Consider the following 14,194-nt stretch of genomic DNA (forward strand, 5'->3'; position numbering starts at 1 on the left):
TGGATGCCACTGTCAGGGGGAGGAGGGAAAAATAATGGGTGGTCCTTTTCCCCTTCGTGCCTGTCTCCCCCTCCCCCGACCAAGCCTCACCTCATTTTCTGTATGCTCCCGTGCAATTTACTCTCTTTTTGCACATCTCACAAAAGCCGGACACTGCGGGACTCCTGAGCCCATCGTCAATGGGCACATCAACGGGGAGAACTTCAACTACCGGGGCAGCGTGGTATACCAGTGCAATGCCGGCTTCCGCCTGATCGGCATGTCCGTGCGCATCTGCCAGCAAGATCATCACTGGTCGGGCAAGACCCCTTTCTGTGTGCGTAAGTATGGTACCCACTCTCCCTAGTCACCGGCTCAGGTGCAAAATGGACTTTCCCTTGCATTGTCTCTATTAGGTTAACTGGAGGATTTTCTGTATTTTGTTCATGTTTTTCAAAGACAATCATTGACATCTAGGTTTTCAGTTTTCTGCATCATTATTACTTCCACCTCTATTATTTTCTTCCTTGCAGTTAACTTTTTTGTTCATTTTCTTGCTTGTGAATTAGAAATCTTGTTCATTTATTTCCATTTTTCTTTTATTTTTATTGATTATTATGGATATAAGTATGCAAGGCTATAAAATTTCTTCTGATCCCTGCTCTAATTATATCCCACAGATGATAAAAATTAGTGTTTTATTATTTCTCAGAAATTGTCATTTTAATATTAATTTCCCCTTTCACTTAGAAGTTTCTTTAAATAAAAGTGTGTGGTTTTTACTTCCAGATGGAAGGGTGTTTTGATTTTTACTTTGGTATTCATTTCTAGTTTATTGCACTGTATTCAGTATTTCTGTTTCATGGAATTTACTGATGCTTCCTTTATGACCTAATATTTGATCAATTGTTATGAATGTTCCATGTGCATTTGAGAAAAAAGGGCATTAATGTGTAAAGTTTTATATATAATCATAAGATATACCTTATTGATTTTGTTGTTTATGTCTTAATGTGTGCTTACTTATTTTTTGTCTACCTGACCTGTTTGTTCTGAGAGGTGTGTTTTAAAGTTTCATATTATTCAGTCAGTCCAGTCACTCAGTCATGTCTGACTCTGTGACCCCATGGACTGCAGCATGCCAGGCTTCCCTGTCCATCACCAACGCCCAGAGTCTGCTCAAACTCATGTCCATTGAGTCAGTGATGCCATCCAACCATCTCATCCTCTGTCATCCCCTTCTCCTCCTGCCTTCAATCTTTCCCAACGTCAGGGTCTTTTCTAATGACTCAGTTCTTTGCATCAGGTGGCAGAAGTACTGAAGTTTCAGCTTCAGCATCAGTCCTTCAAATGAATATTCAGGACTGATTTCCTTTAGCATTGACGGGTTTGACCTCCTTGCAATCCAAGGGACTCTCAGGAGTCTTCTCCAGCTCCACAGTTCAAAGCATCAGTTCTTCAGCGCTCAGCTTCCTTTATCGTCCAGCTCTCACATCCATGCATGACCACTGGAAAAACCAAAGCTTTGACTAGTCGGACCTTTGTTGGCAAAGTAATATCTCTGCTTTTTAATATGCTGTCTAGGTTGGTCATAGCTTTTCTTCCAAGGAGCAAGCATCTTTTAATTTCATGGCTGCAGTCACCATCTGCAGTGAGTTTGGAGCCCAAAAAAATAAAGTCTGTCACTATTTCCATCGTTTCCCCATCTATTTGCCATCAAGTGATGGGACTGGATGCCATGATCTTAGTTTTCTGAATGTTGAGTTTTAAGCCAACTTTTTCACTCTCCTCTTTCACTTTCATCAAAAGGCTCTTTGGTTCTTCTTCACTTTCTTCCATAAGGGTGGTGTCATCTGCATATCTGAGGTTATTGATATTTCTCCCAGCAGTCTTGATCCCAGCTTGTACTTCATCCAGCCCAGCATTTCACATAATGTACTCTGCATACAAGTTAAATAAGCAGGGTGACAATATGACATACTCCTTTCCTGATTTGGAACCAGTCTGTTGTTCCATGTCCAGTTCTAACTGTTATTTCTTGACCTGCATACAGATTTCTCAAGAGACAGGTCAGATGGTCTGGTATTCCCACCTCTTTCAGAATTTTCTACAGTTTGTTGTGATCCACACAGTCAAAGGCTTTGGCATAGTCAATAAAGCAGAAGTAGATGTTTTTCTGGAACTCTCTTGCTTTTTCGATGATCCAGCGGATGTTGGCGATTTGATCTCTGGTTCCTCTGCCTTTTCTAAATCCAGCTTGAACATCTGGAAGTTCACGGTTCACATACTGTTGAAGCCACGGTTCACATACTCTTGAAGCCTGGCTTCATATTAGTGTTCTTCTTTTTACTTTTCCTTGTATTTCCCATAGTTTGTGTTACATAAGGATAATTGCCATGTTATTTGGCACATAGATATTCATAACTGTTATCTCTACATTGAAAATTGTGGTTTTAGTCTTTAAAAATGTCTTCATTATCACTTTAATATTTTCTAGGTTGAATTGTACTGTGCCTAATACATTAGGCTTACACTCTCTACTTTCATCCTTTTCCCATTTGCCTGATATGCCTTTAACCATCCCTTTATTTTAGCCTTTCTGAATTACTCAAATTAGATGCTGCTGCTGCTGCTAAGTCGTGTCAGTCGTGTCCAACTCTGTGCGACCCCATAGACGGCAGCCCACCAGGCACCCCCATCCCTGGGATTCTCCAGGCAAGAACACTGGAGTGGGTTGCCATTTCCTTCTCCAACGCATGAAAGTGAAAAGTGAAAGTGAAGTCACTCAGTCGTGTCTGACTCTTCGTGACCCCATGGACTGCAGCCTACCAGGCTCCTCCATCCATGGGATTTTCCAGGCAAGAGCACTGGAGTGTGCTGCCATTGCCTTCTCCGCAAATTAGATAGGCCTCTCGTATATATCATAGAGTTGGACCTTGCCTTCTGAGTCAATTTGAAAATCCTTTTCTCTTAATCAGTTCAGTTCAGTCGCTCAGTCATGTCCAACTCTTTGCAACCGCATGAATCGCAGCACGCCAGGCCTCCCTATCCATCACCAACTCCCGGAGTTTACCCAAACCCATGTCCATCGAGTCGGTGATGCCATCCAACCATCTCAACCTCTGTCGTCCCCTTCTCCTCCTGCCCCCAATCCTTCCTAGCATCAGGGTCTTTTCCAATGAGTCAACTCTTCGCATGACGTGGCCAAAGTATTGGAGTTTCAGCCTCAACATCAGTCCTTCCAATGAACAACCAGGACTGATCTCCTTTAGGATGGACTGGTCGGATCTTCTTGCAGTCCAAGGGACTCTCAAGAGTCTTCTCCAATACCACAGTTCAAAAGCATCAATTCTTCGCACTCAGCTTTCTTCACCGTCCAACTCTCACATCCATACATGACCACTGGAAAAACCGTAGCCTTGACTAGATGGACCTTTGTTGGCAAAGTAATGTCTCTGCTTTTAAATATGCTATCTAGGTTGGTCATAACCTTCCTTACAAGGAGTAAGCGTCTTTTAATTTCATGGCTGCAGTCACCATCTGCAGTGATTTTGGAGCCCCAAAAAATAAAGTCTGACACTGTTTCCCCATCTATTTCCCATGAAGTGATGGGACCAGATGTCATGATCTTAGTTTTCTGACCGTTGAGCTTTAAGCCAACTTTGTTACTCTCCTCTCTCACTTTCATCAAGGGGCTCTTTAGTTCTTCTTCACTTTCTGCCATAAGGGTGGTGTCATCTGCATATCTGAGGTTATTGATATTTCTCCTGGCAGTCTTGATTCCAGCTTGTGTTTCTTCCAGCCCAGCATTTCTCATGATGTACTCTGCATATAAGTTAAATAAGCAGGGTGACAATATACAGCCTTGACGTATTCCTTTTCCTATTTGGAACCAGTCTGTTGTCCCATGTCCATTTCTCACTGTTGCTTCCTGACCTTCATACAGGTTTCTCAAGAGACAGGTCAGATGGTCTGGTATTCCCATCTCTTTCAAAATTTTCCACAGTTTATTGTGATCCACATAGTCAAAGGCTTTGGCATAGTCAATAAAGCAGAAATAGATGTTTTTCTGAAACTCTCTTGCTTTTTCGATGATCCAGCAGATGTTGGCATTCTCTTAATAGGTTGGTCAAATTCATTCACCTATATTATTATTTATATGTTTGGTTTTAATTTTTTTTAATTATTATGTGTAAAATATCATACCCATAGTATTTTTTTCTCTGTGTAACATGTTTTCTTTGCTTTTTTTTTTTTTGCTTTGCTTTGCTCTTTTTTTCTTTTGCTTTGGTATTGGTATTCAGGAAAGGTTGCAAACATGTATTTTTCTTTTCTATAGTTGGTGCACTGACATACCAGGATCATTTTTCACTATGTTCACCTTTAAGATGGGCTTTCTCTTTCTAGCAGTGACTTTGGATCAGTATTCCTCTGCTTGTCTCATCTCCTTTCCATACAGCCTTGCTCTCTGCTAAGCCTTGCAACAGAAGCATGAAAAATAGTTCTGCCCAGGTTTAGTGTTTATTTTTCTACTTACATGTAATTTAAAGTTTATAGCATTCTCTGTCTTCTAGTTACGCTGCAGGCCTGGGCTTTCCACAGTTTTATTTCTTCTTGTTAGTCTGCATTTTTGGATTTAGATGGCCACTATTATTCTAATTAGCCTGGAAGTAATTTGGAAAATTTTTCACTTTCTAAAGTTCCATAAAGTGAGCCTTTATGTAAAGTACAGTGTTTTGGTCTTAATTTTTGTAAGGCAGGCTTTTGTTTTTAATTCTTCTTCACTTGGCTTTTCATATATATGAGATGGAATAATGAAATAGTGAGACTTTAATAAACAATGCATGAAAATTAGTCTTAATAGCTTCTTAAGTACTAGGTTTAGAGAAAGCAAGACCTATCTACATTTAGTCAGTCTTGTAGATGTCTCTAAATAAAACATATTTGGTTTTATCCAGGAAATGCAAATTCAGATGCCTTCAAGAAATTGGCACATTACACATGTGAAAAGGTTTGAGTTACAAGTAATAGAGAATGCTGGATTCTGAATTAATGGAAGATGTCTGCCTAACCTAAGATACTTAATTTTACACCTGGTCCATACGAAAAGGCAGCAGAGTAAAGCAGTTGGACACTTGGGCCCTAGACCTAGATTGCCCGGGTTTGAGTTCCAGATCTACCACTACATAGCATGTTGCTATGTGATGATAGATGAGGTAGCTTATCTCACTAGGTCTGTTTCCTCACTTATGAAAAGCAGGTACCTCAGAGACTATTGCAAGGATTAAATGAATGAATACGTGTGAAATGGTCAGATGCTGCTGTTGCTATTGTGAAGAGGACAGTGATGGTGGTCTGGTGGGTGATGTACCACCGCCCTGCTACATCACAGAAGCCAAGATCTTTTGTACCAAGCTCCATTCTCTCCTGAAGCACAGAGATTTAAGAAGTATCTGGGGTAGGAAGGCAAGAGTAACAGGGCATTTATAAGCAATTGCTCTGTGGCAGGTATCAAGTTAGATGCCGTCACCTATGAATTCAAGGTTTACAATATCAACCAGACTCAGAACTTTCCAGCTGCCTGTAGACACTTCCTCAGTCAGCGACCTTGTCTATTCCCCACACAGCTATTTCATAATCTCACCTACTTTCTGAGGACCCATATTCTACCTACTTAGAGATACATTTGCTATATTTTCAGCAAATAGTTAAAACACATAGTGAGGATGGCCTGAAAGCAGAGAAGCCAGGTTCAGAACTCAGATGGGTTACTTAGAAACTGTGCCCCTGAGACAAGTCCCCAGACCCCTCTGAATCTCTTTTTTCCTGAAAGGATAATGATGGCGCCTACCTCACGGGGTTGTAAGGATTAAGTGCAATAAAGCTTATAGACCCCAATAATTCTTAGCTAATGATATAATCTCACTTTCTACTGTGCAGAGAGAACAGAAGCCATCAGACAGTAACCCCTTCTGCTTCCTGCTTCCCCTTTCACATGTCCATCTGTCCTTGTCCACCTTCACCCTTGCCCCTTACCTCCTGTCGAGAAGTCTCTCTCCAAGCCCAAGGCTAATCACTCCATTAGTCTCTGGATCACCTTCCCTTCTGCCTTCTTCATGAGCTTAGTCTGTTTTCAGTTCTCTCCTCTGAACTATGCACCTTCCTTTTCTGTTAATTTACCTAAGCCTGTAAGACCGAATCCAGCAAACCTTTCCTTAGCACCTACTTTGTGCCAGGTGTGTGTATGGTGTTGTGCATAAAGATGAGTTGAATGTGCCGTGGTCTCGGCCCACAGGAAACTTGGGTCTGCTAGCGCATGGGTTCAAGCTCTAGTTAACCCTCCTTTCTTTCCCATCGGTATGTCCCCCTTCTCCCCTTGTGTCTGAGTCCATCAGGGCTCTCCAGAGAAACAGAGCTCCCTGGGACATCTGATAAGTCATGAGCTGTCCCCATGAGCCTGTGACACTCCCACCTCCTGTGAGTTTTGCTGACCACCCCTCTATGTCCTGTGCTGGGATTTCGGTCAATCTGCAATTCAAAAGCTGTTACTACTCCCAAAGGTTTAGCCCTCAGCCCTATCCTCTAACTTTATACAAGTGGTATTTTAGCCTTTGGGGAGGCAGGTCGTGACCTTTTGTAAGTCTGGTGAGAACAATGCATCTTCTCCCAAGCTGATCGGAAACACCCCATACTTTACATATAATTTCAGGGCATTCACAGGCCCTCTGAAGCCTCCCTCCACTCTCTCACCACTTCACTGACTTGGAAAATCCTGCTCAGCCTTGAGACCCAGCTGAGGGTATGCCACACTCTCTGGGGACCCTCCTTAACCACTCCCTCCCCTGTGGAGGGTAGGTGCCCATCCTGGAAGCCTGTTTCAGCACCAGCCACGGTGATGTGACAGTCTGCACCCCTGCCTGCTCTCCTGCTAGGCTGAGAAATGAGCTCCTCACATTTCATCAGTATGCATAGCAGTGTGCCTTGCACTTAGAAGGCATCCAGTAAATATTTAATGAAGAGCGAAAGTATGGATCTGTTTCAAAGCAACCCTGTTCAATGCATATCGAAATTCTTACTTTACAGATATAGGAACTGAGGCTCAGAGTGAAGTGTCCAAAGTAGGGAAAGGACACAGCTGAGTTGTAAATCCAGTCTGCTGGCCTCATCATCCATTTTTGTCCCACCACACCAGGCTGTCTTGAACCCCTGTAGCCCATTAACAGCCTGTCTCCTGCTCTGCCCAGCTCTCTCTGCTAGAGTCAAGGACACTACTGTTGAGATTTTTATAAACTGGCCCAGAGAGACAGCAGAGGTGTCCATAGCAAAATCTGGGTCCTACTTACTCTTGTTCCCTGACCTCCATCCATACCATTTGGGTTTGGGATGGTGTTGTTTAGTCGCTAAGTCATGTCCAACTCTTTGCGACCCCACGGACTGTTGCCTGCCAGGCTCCTCCATCCATGGGGTTATTCAGGCAAGAGTAGTGGAGTGGGTTGCCATTTCCTCCTCCAGGGGATCTTCCTGACCCAGGGATCAAACATACATCTTCTGCATCTCCTGCATTGGCAGGAGGATTCTTTACCACTAAGACACCTGGGAAGCTCCGGGTTTGGGATGGGGTCCTCATAAATTCAAGTGTTGGGATAAGAAAGCATTCCTCATGGTTCCTCAGCCTCTCACAGCTGAAAACCCAGGACCAAGGGAGAGGCATCAAAAGCATCAAGTCGGATTTCAACCCAAAGAGACTAGGTACTGGGCAGGTAGTAAATAGAGCCAAGGACTCAGGAGCAGAGCAAAAGCCAGGCATCTATCCATTCATGACTCACTCATTTGTTAGTTCACTCTGCAATTTTTTTTTTCACTCTGCAATTACTTATCAGGGTCTTCCTGTATGTCCCTGGTGGCTCTGCAGTAAAGAATCTGCCTGCCAATGCAGGAGACGAAGGTTCAATCCCTGAGTCTGGAAGATCCCCTGGAGAATGAAACGGCAACCCACTCCAGTATTCTTGCCTGGGAAATCCCTTGGACTTCTTGCAATATTCTTACCTGGAAAATCCCATGGACTTCTTGCAATATTCTTGCCTGGGAAATCCCATGGACTTCTTGCAATATTCTTACCTGGGAAATCCCATGTAGTTGGAGCTGGCCAACTACGGTCCATGGGTTCACAAAAGAGCTGGACACAACTTAGCAACTGAACAACAACTTCCTATATGTCAGGCACTGGTCCAGACACAGAAGATATAGCAAGAAAGGGAACAGAGTCCCTGCCCCAGGGAGCTTCCATTCAGGTGGCGAAAGATTAGCAATGAGTAAAGAAGTGCGCTCAGAGTGGGCGAATTGCTGTATAGAAAAGCAAGCAGGGCAAGAAGTTTCGGCAGTGCTGGGTGGTCGTTTATCTGGTTGTAATGGAAGGCATCACTGCTATGATGACATTTGAGGAGAGACCTGAGGATATGAGGACAGAGGCCAAGGAATGTTTCAGCCAAGAGGAAGCTAGTCCAAAGGCTCTGGGGCAGGACCTTGTTTAGTACATTCAAGAAAAGTCGAAGAGACCAGTGCCACTGAGGGTGTGAACTCCACTCCTGAGAGGAGGAGGTGAGCCTGAGCCCTGCAAGCACCAAAGCATTCTCCCCCTTCCCTACCTAGGGCTGAACAAGTTACACAATGAAACAGTCATGTGTGGACACCAAAATACCACCTTTATTCCTGATAAAGGCTCAGTTGGAGCCGTAGCTTAATGTGAGAGCCAAATGGAACTTGCTACATAAACCCCAGGTCGGGTGGATTCACACAGTCAGAGCAGCACTGCCCTGGGTTGGGCACGACTCCACTGTAGGGGGAGGGGAAGGCAGGGGAGAACCTGCCTCTGCTGGAGGGCTGGGGGGAGCCTCGCTGCCTGCAGGCTGCCCGTCTCCAGAGGAGGAAGACAAGGCTGAGCCTTCATCCTTCCCAAACTGCACAGAGGGGCCGCTTCCAGTTACCCCAGGCAGAATAGCGAAGAGAGCACAGAGAAAGGCCAGGAAGTCCATGAGCTGAACTCCCTTCACATGGAAGGAGTAGGGGAGGCACTGTGCCCTCTAAGAACTCTGAGGCCCGCTGACCTGTCAGGGTGACCAATCCCTCCGCACAGGTGTGGTTTGTACTGACTCTGGCTCCATCAAGACTGACCCAGGAACTTAGGCTGGTCTGACTCCTCAGAAGGGTAATCACCAGGGTATCTGGCAAAGAATGGAGATGAGTAGCCGAAGGGGTCAGGGAGAGGAACTGAGGCAGGACCAACTGCCTGGGCGAAGAAGAAGGATGATACGCCCTAATGCCCTATGGTCCTCGAACGACTTCTCGCAAGTGGTCCACGCTGTGGACACACCTTCAAGGAAGAGGGACTGTCCCCATGCTGACTTCACAAAAACAGAGTTTTGTAGCAAAAGAGACTAAAGTCAGACCTAGGGCTGTGCTTCACTTCTGGGCATGAGAGAGGCCAGGTGAGGAGAGGACAGACTTGGGGATGTGCGACAACAGGGGCGCTGACCTCTTGTCTGTTTTGATTGCAGCAATTACCTGTGGCCACCCAGGCAACCCAATCAACGGCCTCACCCAGGGCAACCAGTTCAACCTCAACGACATGGTCAAGTTTGTTTGCAACCCGGGCTATGTGGCTGAGGGGGCTGCTCGATCCCAGTGCCTGGCCAGCGGGCAGTGGAGCGACGTGCTGCCCACCTGTCGAAGTGAGTCACCCTTCTCCCCCTCACCACACCCGACCCCCAGGACCGCTGCCACCTGTGGTCTGTGACCCAAGAGCAGAAGTCAGGGGATTCTGTCATGGTGCTACATTGACTCAAATAGGGAAAACTTGGGGCAGAGAAGGGTCACAGGTGGAGCATTTCTCTTCCCCCAGATAGAGCCATGTCAAAATTCTTCACTGGTTACAAAAAGACAGCGAAGGAAGTTTCATCTTTCAAAACACAGTCTTTTGTTTACATTTCATAGAACCAATAATTCATCATTATCATATAGAGCCCCATTCTTAATGAAAGAAAAAAAAAAGAAAGGGTTGAAATGAGACATAAAAAGCAGAATCTAGGGGTTGGGATGAAGAGGAGGAGAAGAGAAGAAACTAAAGACTCAAGAGGCAGACCCGACATGGAGGATATTCCAGTCCCACCCAGACTATTTAGGAAATAGCTCCTGAAGCTTTTACAGGCTTCTCACGGCAATGAAGGGCTTCCCAGGTGGCTCAGTGGTAAAGAATCTGCCTGCCAATGCAGGAGATGCAGGAAATGCGGGTTCAATCTTTGGGTCTGGAAGATTCCCTGGAGGAGGAAATCGCAACCCACTCCAGTATTCTTGTCTGGAGAGCCCCATGGACAGAGGAACCTGGTGGGCTGCAGTCCAGATTGGACACAGCTTAGCAGCTAAGCTCACGTGCACACCCCCAGCGATGAGGGGCCTTGGGGCTCTCTGCCTCTGCCCATGAGTGGCCTGACAAGCTCGCTGAGGTTTGACTGGAGGGTCAGACTGGCTGAACAGGAGCAATCCCTGCCCTGGTCTGGAGGGTGATCAAGTCTTCAGAGCTGTAAGGGGTGAGGGCTTAGACTCCCTCGGGTGATGGCTCCTCCTCCAGTGTTGAGGGTACATGGCGATTGGCTGTGCAACGTGTCACTGTTTATTTGTAATTGATATTAAAGGACCAAATTTTTCAAATAATGCTTTAGAATCAATCAAGATACATTCACAACTAACCTTAAAATAACATTCCGCTCAACACTTCAAGGTGCCATTATGAATGAGAGAAGAATCTAGGGAATACAGGGGAAATTGCCATGACCTCGTGCCCTGCTCCCATCACCTCTCCAGGGAAGAAGTTGAGACATGCTTTGGGGTATGGTCATCCCATGATCCCCTTTCCTCAAGAACTGTGCTCTCTCTCCCAGACATGTTCTGTCCTGTAACTTCAGCTCCCCAAACCCCAGCCCCTTCCCAGGGTGCTGTGCTCAAGAGCCGGTCTTGGAAAACAGAAGACTGGGGTAAAATCTTAGAAATCATGGCCTCTGGTCCTGCTCCCCACCCCCACCCCAGTTCATTCTCCTGACGGAATGTCCTGCCAAAAACATAAATCTGATCAAGTCACTCCCTGTTTAAAACAACTCCCAAGACTTCTCACTGCCCTTAGGATAATAATAGTCTCCTTGGCTGGAGACTCTGATCCAGGTTCATTCTTCTCCACTTGCTCTGCCCCCAGCCTCACCTCTGTCTTGGGTCCTAGCTGCACTGAGCCTCTTTTGTTTCCTCACAGGTGCCCTGCACCTGTAAGCCCCTCAGGGCACCAGACACAGCTTCCTCAAATGCATCCTTCTCTGTCGCCTCCCATCATTTCTTTGTCCGGGTGACTTCTACCCAGTCATCAAGAGCCCAGCCTAAAGGCTGCTCCTTCTGGGGAGACTTTCCTGCCCTGCCCCATGTACTGGGCTAGAGGCTCTGCTCTGGGCTTCCAGAACATTCTCTGCTGCCCCATTAGGGCACTTACCAAACAGTATCATTGCTGGTTTGTCCCTTTCTCTCTAGACCAGCAGTTCTTAACTCGGTATGATTTTCCTGCTCCCCTGTCCCAACGGGGGACAGCTGTCAAAAGACATCTTAGGTTGTCACAACTGGAGAGTTTCTATTGGCATCTAGTGGGCAGAGGCCAGAGACACTGTTAAACATCCTGCAATGCACAGGACTGCCCCCACCATAAATAATTATCAGCCCAAAATATCCACAGTGCCAAGGAAGAGAAACCCTACTCCAGACTGTAAATTCTGTCATATCCTTACTGCCCAGCATGATGCTTGACATTCAGTATATCACAGTAAATAACATGAATGAATGAATGCAACTTACCTGTTTTGTGACTCCAACCTCTCTTAGCCTCAGAGAGGGTCATCAGAAGTTAAAATTAGCTCACACTTTAAAAGCTTATCAAAGATTTCAAGTACTGACCCTGCCTGCCTCATATGACTCATATGAGGTTCAGGTTAAATAATGGATATGAAAGTGTTTTGAAAGTCAAAGTTGACATCATGGGTTATGAATAGTATTGTCATGACTCAAACCTCACTCTGATTTTGATAAGCTGCTTTGGAACCATTTCAGCATTTAAAAGTCAAATTTATCCCCGAGGATAAATCTCCCCCTGAAATACTCATAAAAGTGATTAAAATAGTTTCTAGAGAAACCCATCCCCTTTCCACAGCTTTGCTGTAGGAGACACACTGTGCTGGGGATGGGTTCACACACGGGGGGGCATTCCTGCCCTCAAGGGATTCATATCAATAGAGGTTTGACGCACCATCGAGCAATAGAGGTTTATGCCAGGACCACCAAGGAGGGAGAGGTTAACCAGTCTGGGGAGAATTAGGGAGGCTTTTGCAGGGGGGATGTCTAGCTGGACACAGAAGGGTGAATCCCTTACCCAGGTGGCCAAGTTGAGGGGAGTACAGCAGCCTCAGGACCAGCTCAGCTTCCCAGGCAGGATCTGCTTTGTGTAGCCTCTCTTGGTCTGGAAATTTTGCTCTACTGGGAATACATTCCTGTTTGGACTTCTGAATTCCCATTTAAAAGTGAAAAAAAAAAAATCGTCACGTCCAGGTCTCTGCATCTAATCATCCTGTTCCATTGCAGTCATCAACTGTACGGATCCCGGGCACCAAGAAAACAGCGTTCGTCAGATCCACGCCAGCGGCCCACACAGGTTCAGCTACGGCACGACTGTGTCTTACCAGTGCACCCACGGATTCTACCTCCTGGGCACCCCAGTGCTCAGCTGCCAGGGAGATGGCACGTGGGATCGCCCCCGGCCCCAGTGTCTCTGTAAGCAGACATCATTTACTCACAGTGATCACCCGACCGCACTGATAGGATGGTCCGTGTCAAAGGACAGCCCTCCTGTGCGCGCGCGCGCGCGCGTGTGTGTGTGTGTGTGTGTGTGGTCACGGTGATGGTCACTCAGACTGCTCTCTGGATGTCAGAGCCCATCTTGGGCTCCTATTGGGTTAGTTGTGTGTGTGTGTGTGCTCAGTCGTGTCCAACTCTTTGCTTTCCTGGTGGCTCAGACAGTGAAGAATCTGCCTGCAGTGCAGGAGACCTGGGTTTGATCCCTGAGTCTGTAAGATCCCCTGAAGAAGGGAATGGCAACCCACTCCAGTATTCTTGCCTGGAGAATTCCACGGACAGAGAAGCCTGGTGGGCTACAGTCCATGGGGTTGCAAAGAGTTGGACATGACTGAGCGGCTAACACATTGGGTTCGATGCCCCACCGATTCTCACTCTCTCCTGGCTGCAGGCTTATTCCCTTTCCTCTCTAATGCTGTCACCGACCCCTTCAGTCTCCAAGGTTCCCTTCCTACCGGGGTCCTGGCTGCCTAGTGGAAACCTGTCTTCCATTTTACTCCCTCCTTGATTTTCCAGAAAGACATCACGTGAACCCCCTCTTTTGAAGGATTGAAGCAGAAATGCAGCAGACCCTGGGGGCAGACAGACCTGGATTTGAATTCTGGCTCTGCCCCTAAACAAGCTGTGTGATTTGAGAGCCTCCATTTCTTTGTCTATATCAATGATGCTAATGCCTATTCCATAGGATTATTAGAGGATTAAATGAGAACACCCATTAAAAGTGCCTAGTTAGTAGCTGCTCAATAAACGATAACTGCTTTAAATGATATTAGGAAAAAATACAGGGACAACATGTGGGGAAAATAGCATGCGTGAGGCACTAAGAATCCTGATGTCGGGTTGCTAGCCTCACACATGCTGAAGAAAAAAACAGTTCCTTAGGCTCCTGCTCCCCCATCTCATCACTAACCATGAGCCCTGTGGGTTGCTCTCTCTCCTCTGTCTTACTAATAGTAGAGGTGAAGATGCAGTCCAGAGGGATTGATGGGTATTGAGTTGGGCCATTCTGCAGTCCACCTATCTGTGGTGGGTCATACACACTTTGGCCCCTCAGTCGGAATGACCTCATCTCCTTATGCCCCTGTGCCTCTAGGTATGATAGGAGGCTGGCTCACCTACTCACCTGCCCGTATTTCCCTAGTCTGAGGACCCCACCCTGGCCATCCAGCCCCATTTATGACTGACAGATCATCTGGAGTTGGAAATGGACCACCACCTGTGTACAGCGGTGGTGGCTGAGATTCTTGTATTTGGAGAATAGAAACAAAAATAGCCTTTGGAG

General features: G+C 46.2%; 1 protein-coding gene across 1 annotated transcript in view; it reads left to right on the forward strand.

Moving 5' to 3' along the window:
- The window catches only part of CSMD2 (CUB and Sushi multiple domains 2), a 667,647-nt gene that overhangs the window by 614,457 nt on the left and 38,996 nt on the right, over positions 1 to 14,194 (forward strand). Inside the window, exons 53-55 of the mRNA XM_081490945.1 lie at positions 147 to 320; positions 9,534 to 9,707; positions 12,643 to 12,831. Of these exons, the coding sequence (XP_081347071.1) occupies positions 147 to 320; positions 9,534 to 9,707; positions 12,643 to 12,831 (537 nt within the window). The remainder of the gene's footprint in view (positions 1 to 146; positions 321 to 9,533; positions 9,708 to 12,642; positions 12,832 to 14,194) is intronic.

Source organism: Giraffa tippelskirchi, chromosome 5, assembly GCF_054371585.1.
Source record: "Giraffa tippelskirchi isolate mGirTip1 chromosome 5, T2T-mGirTip1v1.2.pri, whole genome shotgun sequence".
Lineage (NCBI taxonomy): Eukaryota > Metazoa > Chordata > Mammalia > Artiodactyla > Giraffidae > Giraffa > Giraffa tippelskirchi.